Raw genomic sequence first — 15,844 nt, forward strand, 5'->3', positions numbered from 1 at the left:
CTCCGATCCGTAGAACACCAGTTTTCTTTCTCCTGTAACGACGTCCTCTTGAGTAGTCCCCACCCGGAGATCCGAATGGGGGACTATTTTACCTCCGTAATATTTTACCCAAGAGGACGCCATCATCATTTAAACATACAATAAAGCTGCATGCCCTCGGGAAAAATTACGGCTGTAGTTTCCCGTTGCTTTCAGCCATTCACAGTACCAGCACAGCAAGGCCATTTTGGTTAGTGTTACAAGGCCAGATCAGTCAATCATCCAGACTGTTTCCCCTGCAACTGTTGAAAAGGCTGCTGCCCCTCTGTTGTGGTTGCACCTACGGTTGCTGAGGCACGCTAGCCTCCCCACCAACGGCAAGGTCTATGGTTCATTGGGGAGGGGGGGGTCATGCTGACTATAACTGTCAATTGATCTTTTGTGGCTTTAAAATCTGGAAAGGAAATCTTCATTCATGATGAAAGTTCTTTTAGAACAGATCAGTTTCATCTACGTTGAATATTGTTTGGCTGCTATAGCCACCTTCTTCTATCACTACCTTGAGTTTCGTAGGATAGGCTAATGCTGTCTCTCATCAGCTCTCCACTTTCAGCATGCTATCTATGCCAATAACAATAACTTGTGAGTTGGTTAAATCAACCATTACTAGCTTTAAACAGATCATCTTTGGCCATTTCCCCACACTCTTCTTTCAATCTCTGAAAAATCAGTTTAGTTGGTTGGTTGGTTGATTGATTGATTCAGGAGACGGACAAAACAGCAAGGTCACTGGTCTCATCAGGTTAGGGAACAATGGGAAAGGATGGGGAAAGAAGTCGGCTATGCCCTTTCGATGGAACCATCCCAGCATTTGCCTGAAGTGATTTAGGGAAATCACGAAAAACCTAAATCAGGGTGGCTGGACGTTGAGTTTGAACCATCGTCCTCCCGAATGCGAGTCTAGTGAGCTACCCACTGTGCCTCCTCACTCGGTCAGCTTAGTTTGAGAGCATACCATGTTCTGATCAACAGGAGAATCTTTCACTCTTACTTGAGTATCACACCATTATTTTAACACTGGTTCCATCTGAGAAATAATATCATGACGTTTATGAATGATTCATTCCCAGACTGAGCATTTTTAATAGCTTCGAGAATTTTTTCTTTGCCTTTCATAACTGTTGTGACTGTTGATTCTGGCAGACCAAACTTGTTTGCAAATTCCTAAATTTTAATTTTTTTCCATTGGAGTCTCTGATAATCTTGGGTTCATATTCTAAAGATAATGATTTTCACACAAATGAATCAGTTCTTCTTTGTTTGGATGACATAGTTACATCTGTCAATGAAGACAGCTCATCTGAAGCTGTTGTAAGCTGTACACTGTGTGGGCACAGAGTAGGAATAGAGGTGTGCAGTACTTAAGCAGATGAATCATGCAACTTCAGATTTGGGTAACATGGTGTAGTGTAATTCGGGGTATTACTGCATAGAAGTGATAGCATTTTCTTTTCCATTAAATCCTCATCTTAAATATTGACTGGTTCCACAAACTCAGCAGCCTTTGAAACAAGGCACTAAAAATTATACCTGTATATTCTGGATGATACATTCATGCAGTTGTCTGATAAATGAGACAGGAATTGAATAGAAGGGGAAAGCTCTGTGCAATGTACAACATCAAAAAGACTGAATATGCCGAATGAAGCAAACAATCTTCTCTAAGTTCTGTTAAAAGATAGAAAGAAAAAGTGGTAAAAAACTGATAACAATAAAAGTCTGGAGAATACAAAACTGAGACAAGTGTTTTGTATACATAACAGTTCATTATTTAAGACAAAAAATTTTGAAGTAACTAACAACAGAAACTTGCATGTTGAAATATCACAATGTAAGGAAACGGATAGATTGCTACTCACCATGAAGATGAGGTGCTGAATTGCAGACAGCCACAATGAAGAGACTGTTATGATTTAGCTTTCGGCTAAAGCCTTTTTCAGAAAAGAACACACATATATACACATTCATTCACACAGGCAAGCACACCTCTAATGCAACTGTGACAGTGAATGAAAGCAGGAATCTGGAGGGGAAGGGGGTAGGAGAAGGGATAGCAGGGAACGGGTGGGGGAAGAGAAGAGCATTGTCTGGCAGGGCATGCGTGGGTTAGATGGAGACATGAAGACCACCAGGCACAGTGTCAGGCAAGACAGTGGTGCAGGATGAATGGGGAGAAGGTGCTAGGACAGAGGGAGTGGAGGGTGTGTGTGGACAATAGGTTACCACAGGTCGAGGCCGGGATAATCTTGGGAGCGGAGAATGTGTCGTAAGGGTAACTCCCATGTGTACAGTTCAAAAAAGCTGGTGGTGGAGAAGAGGATACAGATGATCCAGGTTGTGAAGCAGCCAATGAAATCAAACATGTCATGTACAGCTGCATGTTGTGCTGATGGACTGCAATATAAAAAGCTGTGCAATGATTTCTGCAGAAGTTCTTAATGACTTGACTGGTCTCACAGTTAATGGGGGAGTATAAGCCTGTTGCAGGACTGGAATAGGAAGTGCTGGGTAGGTGAATCTGGCAAGTCTTGCACCTGGGTCTTCCACATGGATATGACCCATGTGGCATGGGGTTAGCACTGGGAACAGTGTAGGGATGGAACATTATTTTAGGAGGGGTGAGGAGGATCTTGAGTAGGATTTCCCTCATTTAAGGGCATAATTATTTCAGTTGTTCCAGTCCATGGTGGTACTGGATGATGAAGGGAGCACTCCTTTGTAGCTGGTTCTTGGAAGTGTTGGGAGGATTAGGGGTTTGTGCGCAAATGGCACACAAAATCTGTTTGCGGACAACATCTGGGGAGATAGTGCCTGTCTGTGAAGGCCTTGGTAAGACCAAGGTGAGCCCAGTATGCTGCACGTCTCACCAAGACTCACTGACAGGCCATATCCCTCAGACCCTGCCTGCAAACAGATCTCAACACACATCCCCAATCCTCACACCATCCCCAAAACCCAGCTACATAGACATGGTCCATCACCCAGTGCCACCCCAGACTGGAACAACTGAAATAAGGGACATACCACCGAAGATCCTCTCCACCCCGTGACGAAGCAAGCTGGGATATTTTTACGTCCACTCTTGTTTTGCCCTCTGCCTTCTTAAACTCATTTTTTTTCATTTTGAATAATTACTATTATCATATATGAGTATAATCTGCATTTATATAAAAGAGAAAGGTTGGCCCTCAGTTTTAAACAATATAACACAAGATCTAATTTTGTGCTTACATTTTATGTATGTAATTGATTTACTTACTATTTTTTGTAACTATACCTAGTTAGTATCTTTCGTTATAGAGTGAAATCTTTTTTAACTATTCCTAGTTAGTATCTTTTGTTATAGAGTGAAATCAGTAATTGTTTTGTAACTTAAATTATATTGTTGACTGATAAACAAATATAAATTCTGTACTAATTATAAACATTTGAAGGAACAACTAATAGTGTTCTTAAAGGATCTATTTGGCTCTATTTGAAAACATGTTAGCAAAGCCAGCCCTTAATTAAATCCAAAGTAATTAACAGTTTCATCAAAAGTATTGTTTGCATAACTATATTTGTTAATTTCATCATTTAAACAAATAATTTGGCCTAACTTTTGAGGTAAAAGAAACTGTTAAAAAGACAGAATTTTTTGATGTATGTAGTTAACTGAATGAGTGAACTTAACTGTGAAATAAGTGTTACACCAATGGCCGTGTGTGAAGGCAATGACAGTGTATGTTCAATTTATTTGAAAGACTGTGAAATGTGTGGTCAGGTTTTTACTGCTCCTAGATGTAGCAGTATGTGGATGTTTGCCTGCAACCTATTAATGAGGCTTATCAAAAGTTAAACAATAGTTAACTGGCTATAATAGCTGTGTATTATTGGGGGTTGTGAACAGTGAAAGTAAAGAAATGTGAAACGCAAATGTGTACCTGTTGGCTACGTCATTTGAAGTAGTCAGTGTTGAACTTACTCCCCATTTTTTAGCCAGTATAGCAACACAGTATGTCAACAGCGAGTGAGGACAATCAACGATGAAATAAAGCAAGTGAACGTCACAACCCTTCCTAAAGTGGTGTTCCATCACCCACCCAACCTCCACGACATCCCAGTCCATTCCTATGCCGCTCTCAATCTAAACCCCTTGCCTCATGAATCACAGCTGTGTGGGATACCCAAGTGCAAGACCTGCCCAATCTACCCATCCAGCACTTCCTATTCCATTCCTGCCATAGACTTATCCTACCCTATCACAGGCCAGGCCAGTCGTTAAAGCGCTGACATCATATATCACCTCTGCTGCAGTCATTGTACAGCTCTATATATTGGTAGGACTACTAACGAGCTGTCCACCAGGATGAATGGCCACAACTAAACTGTCATCAGGGCCCAGGAAATGACGGTCTGCAGACACCATGAGACTCTGGCATAAAATGGGGGTGATACGCGATTATAAGAACTCAGCAAGAGAGTTCTCACAGCCTCCGTCACCTCAATTCTCCAACTTCCTACCTACACGTGGTGCCCCTGTTAAGCCGAGCAACTCAGTGGAAGGTTGGGTAACCAACCCCAGCGGGAAATTGAGTCGGTAAGCAGATAGGAGTTGGAGGACAGTGGAAGGCGATAGGAAACCACCACTGAACTATCCCAAGAAAACCCCATGGCTTTGCTCAACTCAAAATGTTCCGGAGTTTCAAGTTCCCTGACCGCATCTCCAGGAGGAACCAGGTTGAGAGGAGCTTCACGAAGAGTAAAATGGTGCAGAGAGAAGCACTGCATAGGAACATGGAATGTAAGATCCATGTATCAAGGAAAACTAGACACAGTGAAAAGAGAAATGGAGAAAATCAACAACGACATATTGGGAATAAGTGAAATGAGGTGGACAGGCATGGGAGAATTTGCTTCGGATGGCCAAATGGTGTATTATTCTGGGCACAATAACAACAGAAGTAATGGAGTAGCCTTCATAGTTAGTGATGAAGTGAGAAAAGCTGTAATGGGATGCAAATATAAAAAGGAGAGAATGATGTCCATCAGACTTCAAGATCAGCCTCTCAACATCACAGTAATTCAAGTTTATGCGCCAACAACTGATGCTGAAAAGGAAATTATTGGCCAGTTCTATGAAGATTTACAATAATTACTACTGTCAACACCAAAAAAGGATATAGTCTTCATAGTTGGGGATTGGAATGCAAAAGTGGGAAATCATGCTGTGGAAGGTATAACAAATGAAGCAGAACAGAGACTTCTAGAATTCTGCCAAGAAAATTCATTGATAATTACTAGTACACTGTTTCAACTACCAAAACGACACCTATATACCTGGACTTCGCCAGTTGGCCAACACCGGAACCAAATTGATTACATAATTTGTAATCAGAGGTGAAAGAGTGCGGTTCAGTCAGCTACAACCAGACCTGGGGCTGACTGAGGATCAGATCATGAGCTCCAGATTGTAAAATTTTGGCTGAAACTTCAGAATGTAGCAAAAAGCATCCCAACTTGCAGATATGACCTTAACTCTATACCCTCTGACTGCACTGTAGAGGTGCAAAACAGATTTAATGTATTAGAGCTGGAGGACAAAAGCTCACAAGAGATGTAAACAGAAGTAGCCAATACTGTCCAGGAGGCCGCAGAGAAACACATTCCCAAGAACAGGAACAGCAAGAAGGCTAAATGGCTATCAGCTGAGGCACTGCAAGTTGCAGAAGAACTAAGGAAAGCAAAAATCAAGGGAGATAGATCAGCTATGGTTGAATTAAATAAAGATTTTCGGAAATTAGCTAGAAGAGATAAAAATTTATTCTTTAATGAACAGTGCAAGGAAGTTGAAGATAGTAACGGAATGGGGAAAACAAGAGATCTTTACAAGAAAATTAGAGAAATTAAAAGAAAATTCCAGGCAAAAATTGGAATGATAAAAGAAACAGGAAAGATCTGAGTGAAGCAGAGGATGTTAAGGAAAGATGGGCAGAATATGTAGAAGACCTATACAAGAAAGAATTGCATAAGGACAGGGCTCCTACTGCTAATGTTAATTTAGAACTAGAGCCAGATATTTTGGAGAGTGAAATCCAGTGGGCCCTTGAAAATATGGCTGATAACAAAACTAGTGGACATGTAGAAATATCAGCAGAATTGTTTAAAGTCACTGGAAAGGATACAGTGAAAGTGCTGCACTCAATATGTCAAAAAATATGGATCATGCAGCAGTGGCCATAAGACTGGAAAAGATCAGTATGCATCCCCATTCCAAAGAAGAGAAGTTCTCAAGAGTGCTCAGATTACCGAACAATCACACTTATCTCACATGCTAGCAAAGTCATGTTGAAAATCTTACAAACTAGACTTCGCCAATATCTAGATCGAGAGCTACCAGAAGGACAAGCTGGGTTTAGGAAAGGAAAAGGGAGTAGAGATCAAATTGCTAACATTTGGTGGATTATGGAAAAAGCAAGAGAATTACATAGAGATGTGTACCTCTGCTTTATTGACTATGCCAGAGCCTTTGACTGCGTCGATCACAACAAATTATGGAATGTATTGAAAAACATGGGTGTACCAGATCACCTCATTCATCTGATACAGAGTTTATACCTCGACCAAGAAGCCACGATGAGAGCTTTGCATGGAACAACGAAATGGATAGAGATTCAGAAAGGGGTCCGGCAAGGCTGCATACTGTCACCATACTTATTCAATCTGTATGCAGAACATGTTACGAGGAATGCGACACTAGATGAAGGAGAAAAAGGAATTAAAACAGCTGGAATAAATGTAAACAACCTGAGGTACGCGGATGATACAATCCTGTTTGCAGAAAGTGTAGAAGAATTGAGAACACTCTTGCTGAAGGGGAAAGACGGAAGTGAAATGGCCGGTCTTAGGCTGAATGTGAAGAAAATGAAAATTATGGCAACTACACCTACCAATTCGTGGGATATAGCAGGAGAAACCATGGAGGTAGTGACCACATTCAGTTATCTCAGTTCCCAGATCTCTGCTGATGGCAACTGCAGCCATGAAATCCAGAGACGCCTGTTGCTCAGTAGACAGGCGATGTCAAACCTTGACAAGGTTATAAGGTCCAGAGATATAACACCAGCAATAAAGATCTGTATTGTGATGTACGCATGTGGGACCTGGACCATTAGAAAGGCTGAATGGCGAAGAATTGACTCCTTCGAATTGTGGTGTTGGAGGAAACTTCTTAGAGTTCCATGGACTGCAAAGAGAACCAACAGATCAATATTGGAGCAAATAAAACCAGATTTCTCCCTGGAAAGTCTAATGTTAAAACAAAAGCTGACCTACTTTGCACACACAATGCAAAAGGCATGCCTCGCTGGAAAAAACATTAATGCTGAGGAGGATTGAAGGAACTAGAAGAGAATGTCAGAGGATGAGATGGATCAATGGCATTGCAGAAGAAATGTGTTCCAACCTGGAAGGTCTATGGGAAAAAGTGCAAGACAGGAAAAAGTGGCGTGATTTGGTCCATTGGGTCACGAAGAGTCGGAACCAGCTAAATGAATAGAGAGAGAGAGAGAGAGAGAGAGAGAGAGAGAGAGAGAGAGAGAGAGAGAGAGAGAGAGAGAGAAATGTTGTCAAGAGCAAAACTGACCCCCACTGACACAATATGCAACTGAACCAAACACGTTTGATTTCAATGGCTGATTCACAATCCCAGTTACTGGAGCCCACCCTTCATCAGCAGATTTTTTTGAACTGCACAGACAGGAATGACTGTTGCAACACATTCTCCACTCCTGAAATTACCCTGGCCTCATCTACAATAACTTACTGTCCCCACACCATCCACCCAACAGTTTCCATCCCGACTATCCTATCACTTCCTCCGTATTCATGTGCCCTCACGCTCATTGTGTGCTGCCCTCTGCCAATGAACCTGTCCTCCTTTTCTCTTTCCTTCTCTCCTCCCACCTTCAACCCCTCCCCAAACCACAGCCTCCCGATGCTGCGCCTGGCAGTCTTTGTGAATGCATATAGTCCCAACAAGCTCTGTCAGGTTTGAGCCACAATCCTCCCAAAAGTGAGTCCAGTGTGCTCCGTCAGAACACACTCTTCTCTCCCCATACATGTACCATGCTATCACTTCCCCTTCACTGACCCCTCCAGACTACTGCTCTCATTTGATGTGACAGTTGCATTCCAGTCTGAGGTACCAGAGATGATGATGGTCATGTGTGCATGAGGAGTGCTTGTTTGTGTGAATGAAAGTGTGTGTAATATTTATTATTAACTCATGGCTTTTGAAATGAAGTCTACTGATATTTCCTCTATTTTTTCAAAGAGGATTTCGTCGTGTGTATGTGCTGGTATTTTCATAATTATCTCTTTCTCAGATAAATTTAATTTGTTTTCTCACAACTAGAATGAAGACTGAAGTCATATTATCAACAGCGTATGTTTGCTCAACTCAGATGCAAAATGAAGAGCCACATTTACTCGAATCTAAGCCGCACTTTTTTTACAGTTTTTGTAATCCAAAAAACCACCTGCGGCTTAGAATCGAGTGCAAAGCAAGCGGAAGTTCTGAAAAATGTTGGTAGCTGCCGCCACTAACTTCTGCCGTCGAATATATGTAGTGCTACACAGGCATGCTTTGTTAGGCTCAAAGGTAAACACTGGTGCCAAAACCTCTGCATCATTAAAAAAAGAAAGGTGGTAAACGAGCCCCCCCCCCCCCCCCCCCCCGAGTTTCGACCACTGCATTTTCATACATTATCCAACGAAGTAAATACAAACTCAGTATTGTTCATCTCCAGATGTAGCAGAATTTCAATGTACTACAAAAATCCGACTGGCAAGACTGTTTGGGATGTTTGTCAATATGACCAACTCTACGTTCTGAATTTTTTCCTACCGATGAGAAGAGATGGTTGCTAATAGGAACCTGATGAAATGTGAATCACATGCAGTATTCTCTTCACCATAAGAATAATACGAATATAAACATTTTGCCATGTATTCTTTCGTGTTTGCTGCTATCTCACTTAAATCCTGTCTGCCTAATAAGCTACGAAACTAGAGTGAGACAACAGCAAATGCGAAAGAATATACATATCGTGTCATGTTTTTATTCGTATTATTCTTTTGCCTAGTAGTGATACAGTCAGAAATGAAGCACGGCAACTGACTAGATTTTTTAAATCTAAGATTACTCTAATTTCTGTGTAGAATTTGATGTACTAAAGAAGAAACGGAGAAAAATTTTCGCCTAACTCTCGTTCAGAACATGTTCTATCATACGCAGTCTATTATTTGGTTCTTATTGATCATTATCAAAGAAAGCAGCAGTGTACGTAACAACAAATGGCAGTCTCATTGCCATTGTTTCACTAATGAGACGATTCCTCTTTTTTTTCTCTTAATTGTAAACGGCGGTAGCGTGCACAAAAGCAAGTCATGCTGCGAGCGGCGATAGGCCATAAACACGCACTATCAGAATGCGACAAACAATGCATGACACAGTACAGTAATGCATTTTCAGCTTAGAGTGACGTAAACACCTATTACAAAGAAAACAGCACTTATCAGATCAAAGCAAAATAAGAAATCAATTCAAACCAGACGAAGCACGTGAAAAAGGAAGGGTACATGTATACATACGAACGGAGCACCTGATGCATAGCAATGGCTACCTGGTAAAGCTTAACTGCTAAGCTTACAACTCGAATCAAACTACTGTAGGTGTATCGTCATTCATTCGACCTAAACTGTCTCTCATATTACAATGGACCAACTTTGTTTCGATTTGGAGGTGTGGCCTAAAACTTTACTCTTCTCTTGAATTTCGAGTCTCAAATTTCAGGTGTGGCTTAGATTCGGGAAATTTTTTTTCCCTTTATTTCAGGTCTCATTTTTCAGGTGCGACTTAGATTTGAGTGCGGCTTAGATTCGAGTAAATACGGTATACAGAGATGTATTGCTGCAATTCACAAAACCACTGAACAGTTGTATTGGAAGTTTTTAAAAAAATAGTTATATACAAGCTGTCATTTAAAGTAAAGTATCATTTCCATGTACATATGTTTCACAACATATTTTATTTATCAAATGGGATGCACTATGTTGGTTTTGTTTATGTGCAGTGGTCTACAAACAAAAGTGAGAATGATCCCTGCTGCTGAAATTCGCAAATTTAATTTACAAAAATGTATTATAATAAACTAAAAAGACTTCTAATTTCTTTATATAATTATCTGCAGAATTCAGTGTGACAATATTTTCAGAAAAAATTTAGATTTATTTGATCATACCTTTTTCTTTTTCCTAAGTGTGGATATTGACTCTGAGGAATCTTCCAACTTCTCCCGTTGTTCTATCTCAACTAATACTTGGGAGAAAGGACGGCTTGCCATTTGTTCCATCTCCACAAACAATCTCTGTCAGAGAAAGGGAAAAATGTTTGATATGCAATAACAATGTTCCAAATTATAGTTTTACTATTACCACAGTATTATTGTTTTCCATACCTGTCTTCTTCTGTACATATCATACTTCTGCTTGATCTTCCAGAGAATAGCAGCTACAAGAAGTAAGAGTAAAAAACACCTGGAAATAAAATATAAAATTGTGTCAAGTGAGAACAACAATATTTCAACTCAGATGCGGACAACTCACAGCACCTCTTACTTTACTCTGTACACAATTTTCCTACTGTTTACTTGCTTCTTTGTTTGAACTTCTCCCTATTTTAATTTCCTTTTTGGGTCTAGTACCAGAGCTGAACAGAAGCCAATGTAGTACTCAAAATAAATAATAAGCTTTATTCTTATATTCACAGATTAGTTGTTACATATCTAACAAACAAGCTGGGCAAAAACGTCTTCAAAAGTCTTCCTGTACCTTACTAAATTTTAAACACGCAGTAACATAATATTGCACAAACAAACTAATTGCACTCTCAAAGCACTAGAGGTTATGAAGTCAAGATACGGTATTCCAGAATGAAACTTTCATTCGAAGTTGAAGGTGTCCTTAAATTTTAACTTCTAAAACAGATTTAAAAAAAGTGTGTCACTTTGGAGCTCAAACCTGCTGTCTTTCACTATTGAGTGAAGCTCTTATTGACTGAGCTATCCATATGTGACTTATGACCTGGCTTCAACCAATGCATTCCTCTGCTGCTTACCAAACTCCATGGACAAACTATTTTAAGTGAGTAATATTTCCTGGTTAAACAATCCAATTATCATTCTGTTTCCGAGTCAGTTAGCAAATAATTAAATAACACCAGAGAAGGAAAGTTGCTACTCACCATATAGCGGAGATGCTGAGTCGCGATAGGCACAACAAAAAGATTCACACAATTGTAGCTTTCGGCCATTAAGGCCTTTGTCAGCAATAGACACACAGGCACACACACTCACGCAAATGCAACTTGCACAAACAGCTGCAGTCTCAGAGAACTGAAATCACACTGCGAGCAGCAGCACCCGTGCATGATGGGAGTGGCGACTGGGAGGAGATAAGGAGGAGGCTGGGGTGGGGAGGGGAAGGGATAGTATGGTGGGAGTGGCGGACAGTGAAGTGTTGCAGTTTACGTGGAGGACAGGAGAGAAGGTGCAGAGGGGGTCTACTGCTGACAAAGGCCTTAATGGCCGAAAACTATAATTGTGTGAATCTGTTGTGCCTATCGTAACTCAGCATCTCCGCTATATGGTGAGTATCAACTTTCCTTCTCTGGTATTGTAACATTCCATCCTAGATTTTCCATTGTTTGAAATGATTAAATAAAATATTTCATCTTTATATGGATTACAACTAGCTGCTATTTGATCTTTTTTTTTTTTTTTTTTGTAATATGGTATATGAATGTTAATTCAATGTGAAGATAAGCCTTGTGTACTCAAACTTCAAAATAAGCAATACTGACACTAATATTACAAAAGTTTAGGTGTGTAGAATTTTGAAAGTAATTGTATATAATTCTTGCTAACAATTCTGATCTATTTTCTTTTACTTTTGAAGAGAAAAATTATATTTTCAAATTCACATGTGTACAGGCAAAGAGACAAGATTTGTCTACAAAATGCAGAGAAATTTCCATAGTTTATTCCACCAAATGAACTTTTTAATACTAAACCAAAATATTGACTTTTATTATTATTTTAGCTCTAATGGAAGTCAATATGCTCCTTTTATAAGTTTTTGGCACATTATTTTCCTCATCATTTATAGGGCGAGGAAATATGAAGGATCAGAAAAACCCTTGATTCTTTAAAGGATCAAACTCCTACGTATAAAACAGCTTCTAAAGTCTGATTGCTTCCCAAATAAGTTAATGAGTAAAATATTTGACTTTAAGCATGTAAGTGATAAAAGTTTAAAATTATGCTTAAAGTTTGTTGGAAGTCATGAACTGCTATCATTATCAAATACTATATGCATACAGTCCACGTACTCTGCACTTCTTTTTAAGCAAAAACCAGGTTTTCAAGAATCACCATGTTTATAACACCACATCTCCTGAACTGTGTGTCATATAATGCTGTAATTTTGCAGGTACATTCAGTGCTCTATGTGGGTAAGTGAGAAAAAGTTTTGTGAAGGTTTGAAACTGTGTATAAAGTTTGTTGGAAGACATTAAGTGCTCTCATTCTCAAACACCAGATGAATATAGTCCGGGTATTTGCACACAGTCAGTTACGTTGCCTTAAGACAAACATATTGTTTCTAATTGTATTACTTGTCTTATTGTGTCAAACTTTTAATATAAGATAAAAACTCTTATTGAGTATGTTTGTTTGTGTGGCCATCTTCTGCAGCTGCTGTTAACATCTGTTATTATAGGTTATCTGTCTTGAGCTGACTGCAATGTAATTAAAAAGAATTACACCAGACGCGTTTCGCTTTATTTACAAAGCATCTCCTGTAGCGTTCTGTAAATTGGATACGTATGTTTGTGCATTTATTTTTTGATTCTTTTAGGTTAAAAACAGCATTTTCTTTATGAAGTTAGTCTGTAAGCTACTTACAGTGTTTCTTTACACAGTCTGCACCTTCTCCTCTTGCTAGCAGTGGTTAATGTCGACAAGCTTCATTTCACATCTGCTGTTTTTGGCATTTTGTGTTATTTTCTGCACTGCACTATTTATAACTGACTTTCTTAACTGTTTTCCATTCATCACTACTACAGTGTTTATGCCTATTTGTTTGTTTTTGTTCATGTTGTGAGTGTTGCCAACCTATGAAACAATTTGGTGTGTGTGTGTTTATTTCTGTATCACAAATCAGGAATATACCAACCGCAATGCAATACTTGTGATGGAAGATACATAGGTCAAACCAGGACATTTGACACCAGATACAAAGAACATGTAAGAGCATGGAAGTATAGTACAAATCATTCAACTTTTGCAGAACACCTACACCAACACCAACATAAAATTACAACCAGATACACAGGCATGGAAATCATAAGGATAAACAACAACAAAAAAAAGACAACCACCCACCCACCCACCCACCACACACACACACACACACACACACACACACACACACACACACACACACACACACACACACAGAATCATTTCATAGGTTGGCAACACTCACAACATGAACGAAAACAAACAAATAGGCATAAACACTGTAGCAGTGATGAATGAAAAACAGTTTAAGTCCATTATAAATAGTGCAGCACAGGAAATAACGCAAAATGCCAAAAACTGCAGATGTGAAACGAAGCCTGTCGACATCGACCACTGCTAGCAAGAGGGAAAGGTGCAGACAATGTAAAGAAACACCATAAGTATCTTATAGCTTAGAGACTAACTTCATAAAGAAAACACTGTTTTTAACCTAAAAGAATAAAAAAATAAATGTACAAATGAACGTATCCAATTTACACACTGCCACAGAAGATGATTTGTAAATAAAGTGAAACATGTCTGGTGTAATTCTTTTTAATTACATTGAAGTCAGCTCAAGACAGATAACCTATAATAACATATCTTATTGAGTACATTACGATATTTTATTTTTAAATTCGGTCAATAATCATACAACACACTGAAAATCAAGTTATTGTTCCCACTGGAAACTGTTAGGTAGGTAACCTGTATGTCGTATTGTGTCTCGGAGTGTACTTTAGTAGTATCTATGTGAAGCTTTGTGAACCAGCAAACTTCATTCCAAACTGTTCTTTTAAAGCCACCAACTCATCACTGTATTAATTATACAGAATACTCTTGAACCCCTCGAGCAACAAAATGAAAACAATTTTAAGTTTATACATGTCTTTTTAAGAACTGTAGCTTTTTACAAATTGTCTTGTCTTCTCTGAAGAGTTCACGAACAAATTGACCTTTGCATTGCAGTTATAGAGTAAATTTGTTTGAAGTTTCTGCTGGCTTCTATAGGGAATGTTGAACAATACTTCCACTCATAATCTTGTACCTGACTAATTGTTTCCTCTTTTGTCTATAAATTCTACATTTTCTTTTCTTCCATCAATAAACTGTTTCAACGTTTTACCTTTAATCAACTACCCATTTCAAACACTCATTACAATGGTGGCACTTTCCAAAACATTTTTGAATAGAATCAATTTTGTATGAAACATTTTTGGATGAACGTGCTATGAAAACACATTAAAATTTCAAAGATTCATCTCTAGTTCTATTGCCTCCTTTTCACGAATGACTCCAATTATCTATTCCAATCACAACTGTGTTGCAGTGTCAGGACATACTCCAGATAATAAACCCCATATAAAGCTTACAACATCTGAAAAATGTATTGTCTGTTCAAAACATACATTCACCAGTATGTTTGTCCATTTACTGACAAAATCAACTATAGTTCTCCTGCAATATTTAAGTCTGCAGCAGTTCTTCAAATAAACATAGGTACTTGTGCATTACCAATGCCTCAACACTGTGATCCAAATCTACTATAAATTGTTCCAATCTAGAAATTTACTACTTATTATTCAGAGTATTATCCAAGTAACTGTTCACAGGACATCATATATGTGCAACATGTGGGAAATTCTTTTACTGAGTTGTTCTGTTCCAAATACCTGCTTAACAACTTTTTTTAATCACTAAATTGACACTGAGAATGATGTGATATCTTCCTGTTTCAGTAAGTTGCCCTTCAAATATTGAATCTCATCTCTCTTTCGTCCCCCAATTTTTAAAAGCCAAAAATATTTAACTGTTTCTTAAAAATGCATTTGTTGATGATGGATATGGAATTATTGCCTAACCTTTGCTGATATATTTGTAAATCTTACCCAGCGACCATAAGAGCAAGGATACATTCTTAACAAAATAATATTTTTTCTGTTAAGATATCTTAAAATTGGCGAGTCTTTGCATCTGCCTTTGCCTTTTTTCCTCTTTTGTGCCATAAATACTGGCATGGGGTAAAACAGGATAAGTGGTAACTAAAACTGTCATATAAAATTATCTCTTACTATAAAGATGCTGAAAAGAATGTAATGTCAATGCTGGCACTGTACTGAGGAACTCAGAAATGCAACTAGTGAAACAAAACATTGTAACAATATAACAGGTTTATAATCACTGTTACTTAAAGTGAATAACAAACTGTGGTAGGAGGAAATGTGGCAAGTTTTCCACAGGCCAAATACAGATGGCTTAATGCTAACTGGTAGAACAAATTATGTTTTTTTTTATAATCACAAACTAAATAAACTATGTGGCCTTAGAGAGAGAGAGAGAGAGAGAGAGAGAGAGAGAGAGAGAGAGAGAGAGAGAGAGAGAGAGAGAGAGAGGGGGGGGGGGGGGGAGGGAGGGCTTTGGAC

At 38.8% G+C, this 15,844-nt stretch overlaps 1 protein-coding gene across 1 annotated transcript in view; it reads right to left on the minus strand.

Moving 5' to 3' along the window:
* LOC126355900 (attractin-like protein 1) overlaps positions 1–15,844 on the minus strand; it is a 278,201-nt gene that overhangs the window by 15,935 nt on the left and 246,422 nt on the right. Inside the window, exons 20-21 of the mRNA XM_050006409.1 lie at positions 10,539–10,617; positions 10,323–10,448 (exon numbers count right to left, since the gene is read on the minus strand). Coding sequence (XP_049862366.1) covers positions 10,323–10,448; positions 10,539–10,617 — 205 coding nt within the window. The remainder of the gene's footprint in view (positions 1–10,322; positions 10,449–10,538; positions 10,618–15,844) is intronic.

The sequence above is a fragment of the Schistocerca gregaria genome, chromosome 3 (assembly GCF_023897955.1).
Source record: "Schistocerca gregaria isolate iqSchGreg1 chromosome 3, iqSchGreg1.2, whole genome shotgun sequence".
In the NCBI taxonomy this organism is placed as follows: Eukaryota; Metazoa; Arthropoda; class Insecta; order Orthoptera; family Acrididae; genus Schistocerca; species Schistocerca gregaria.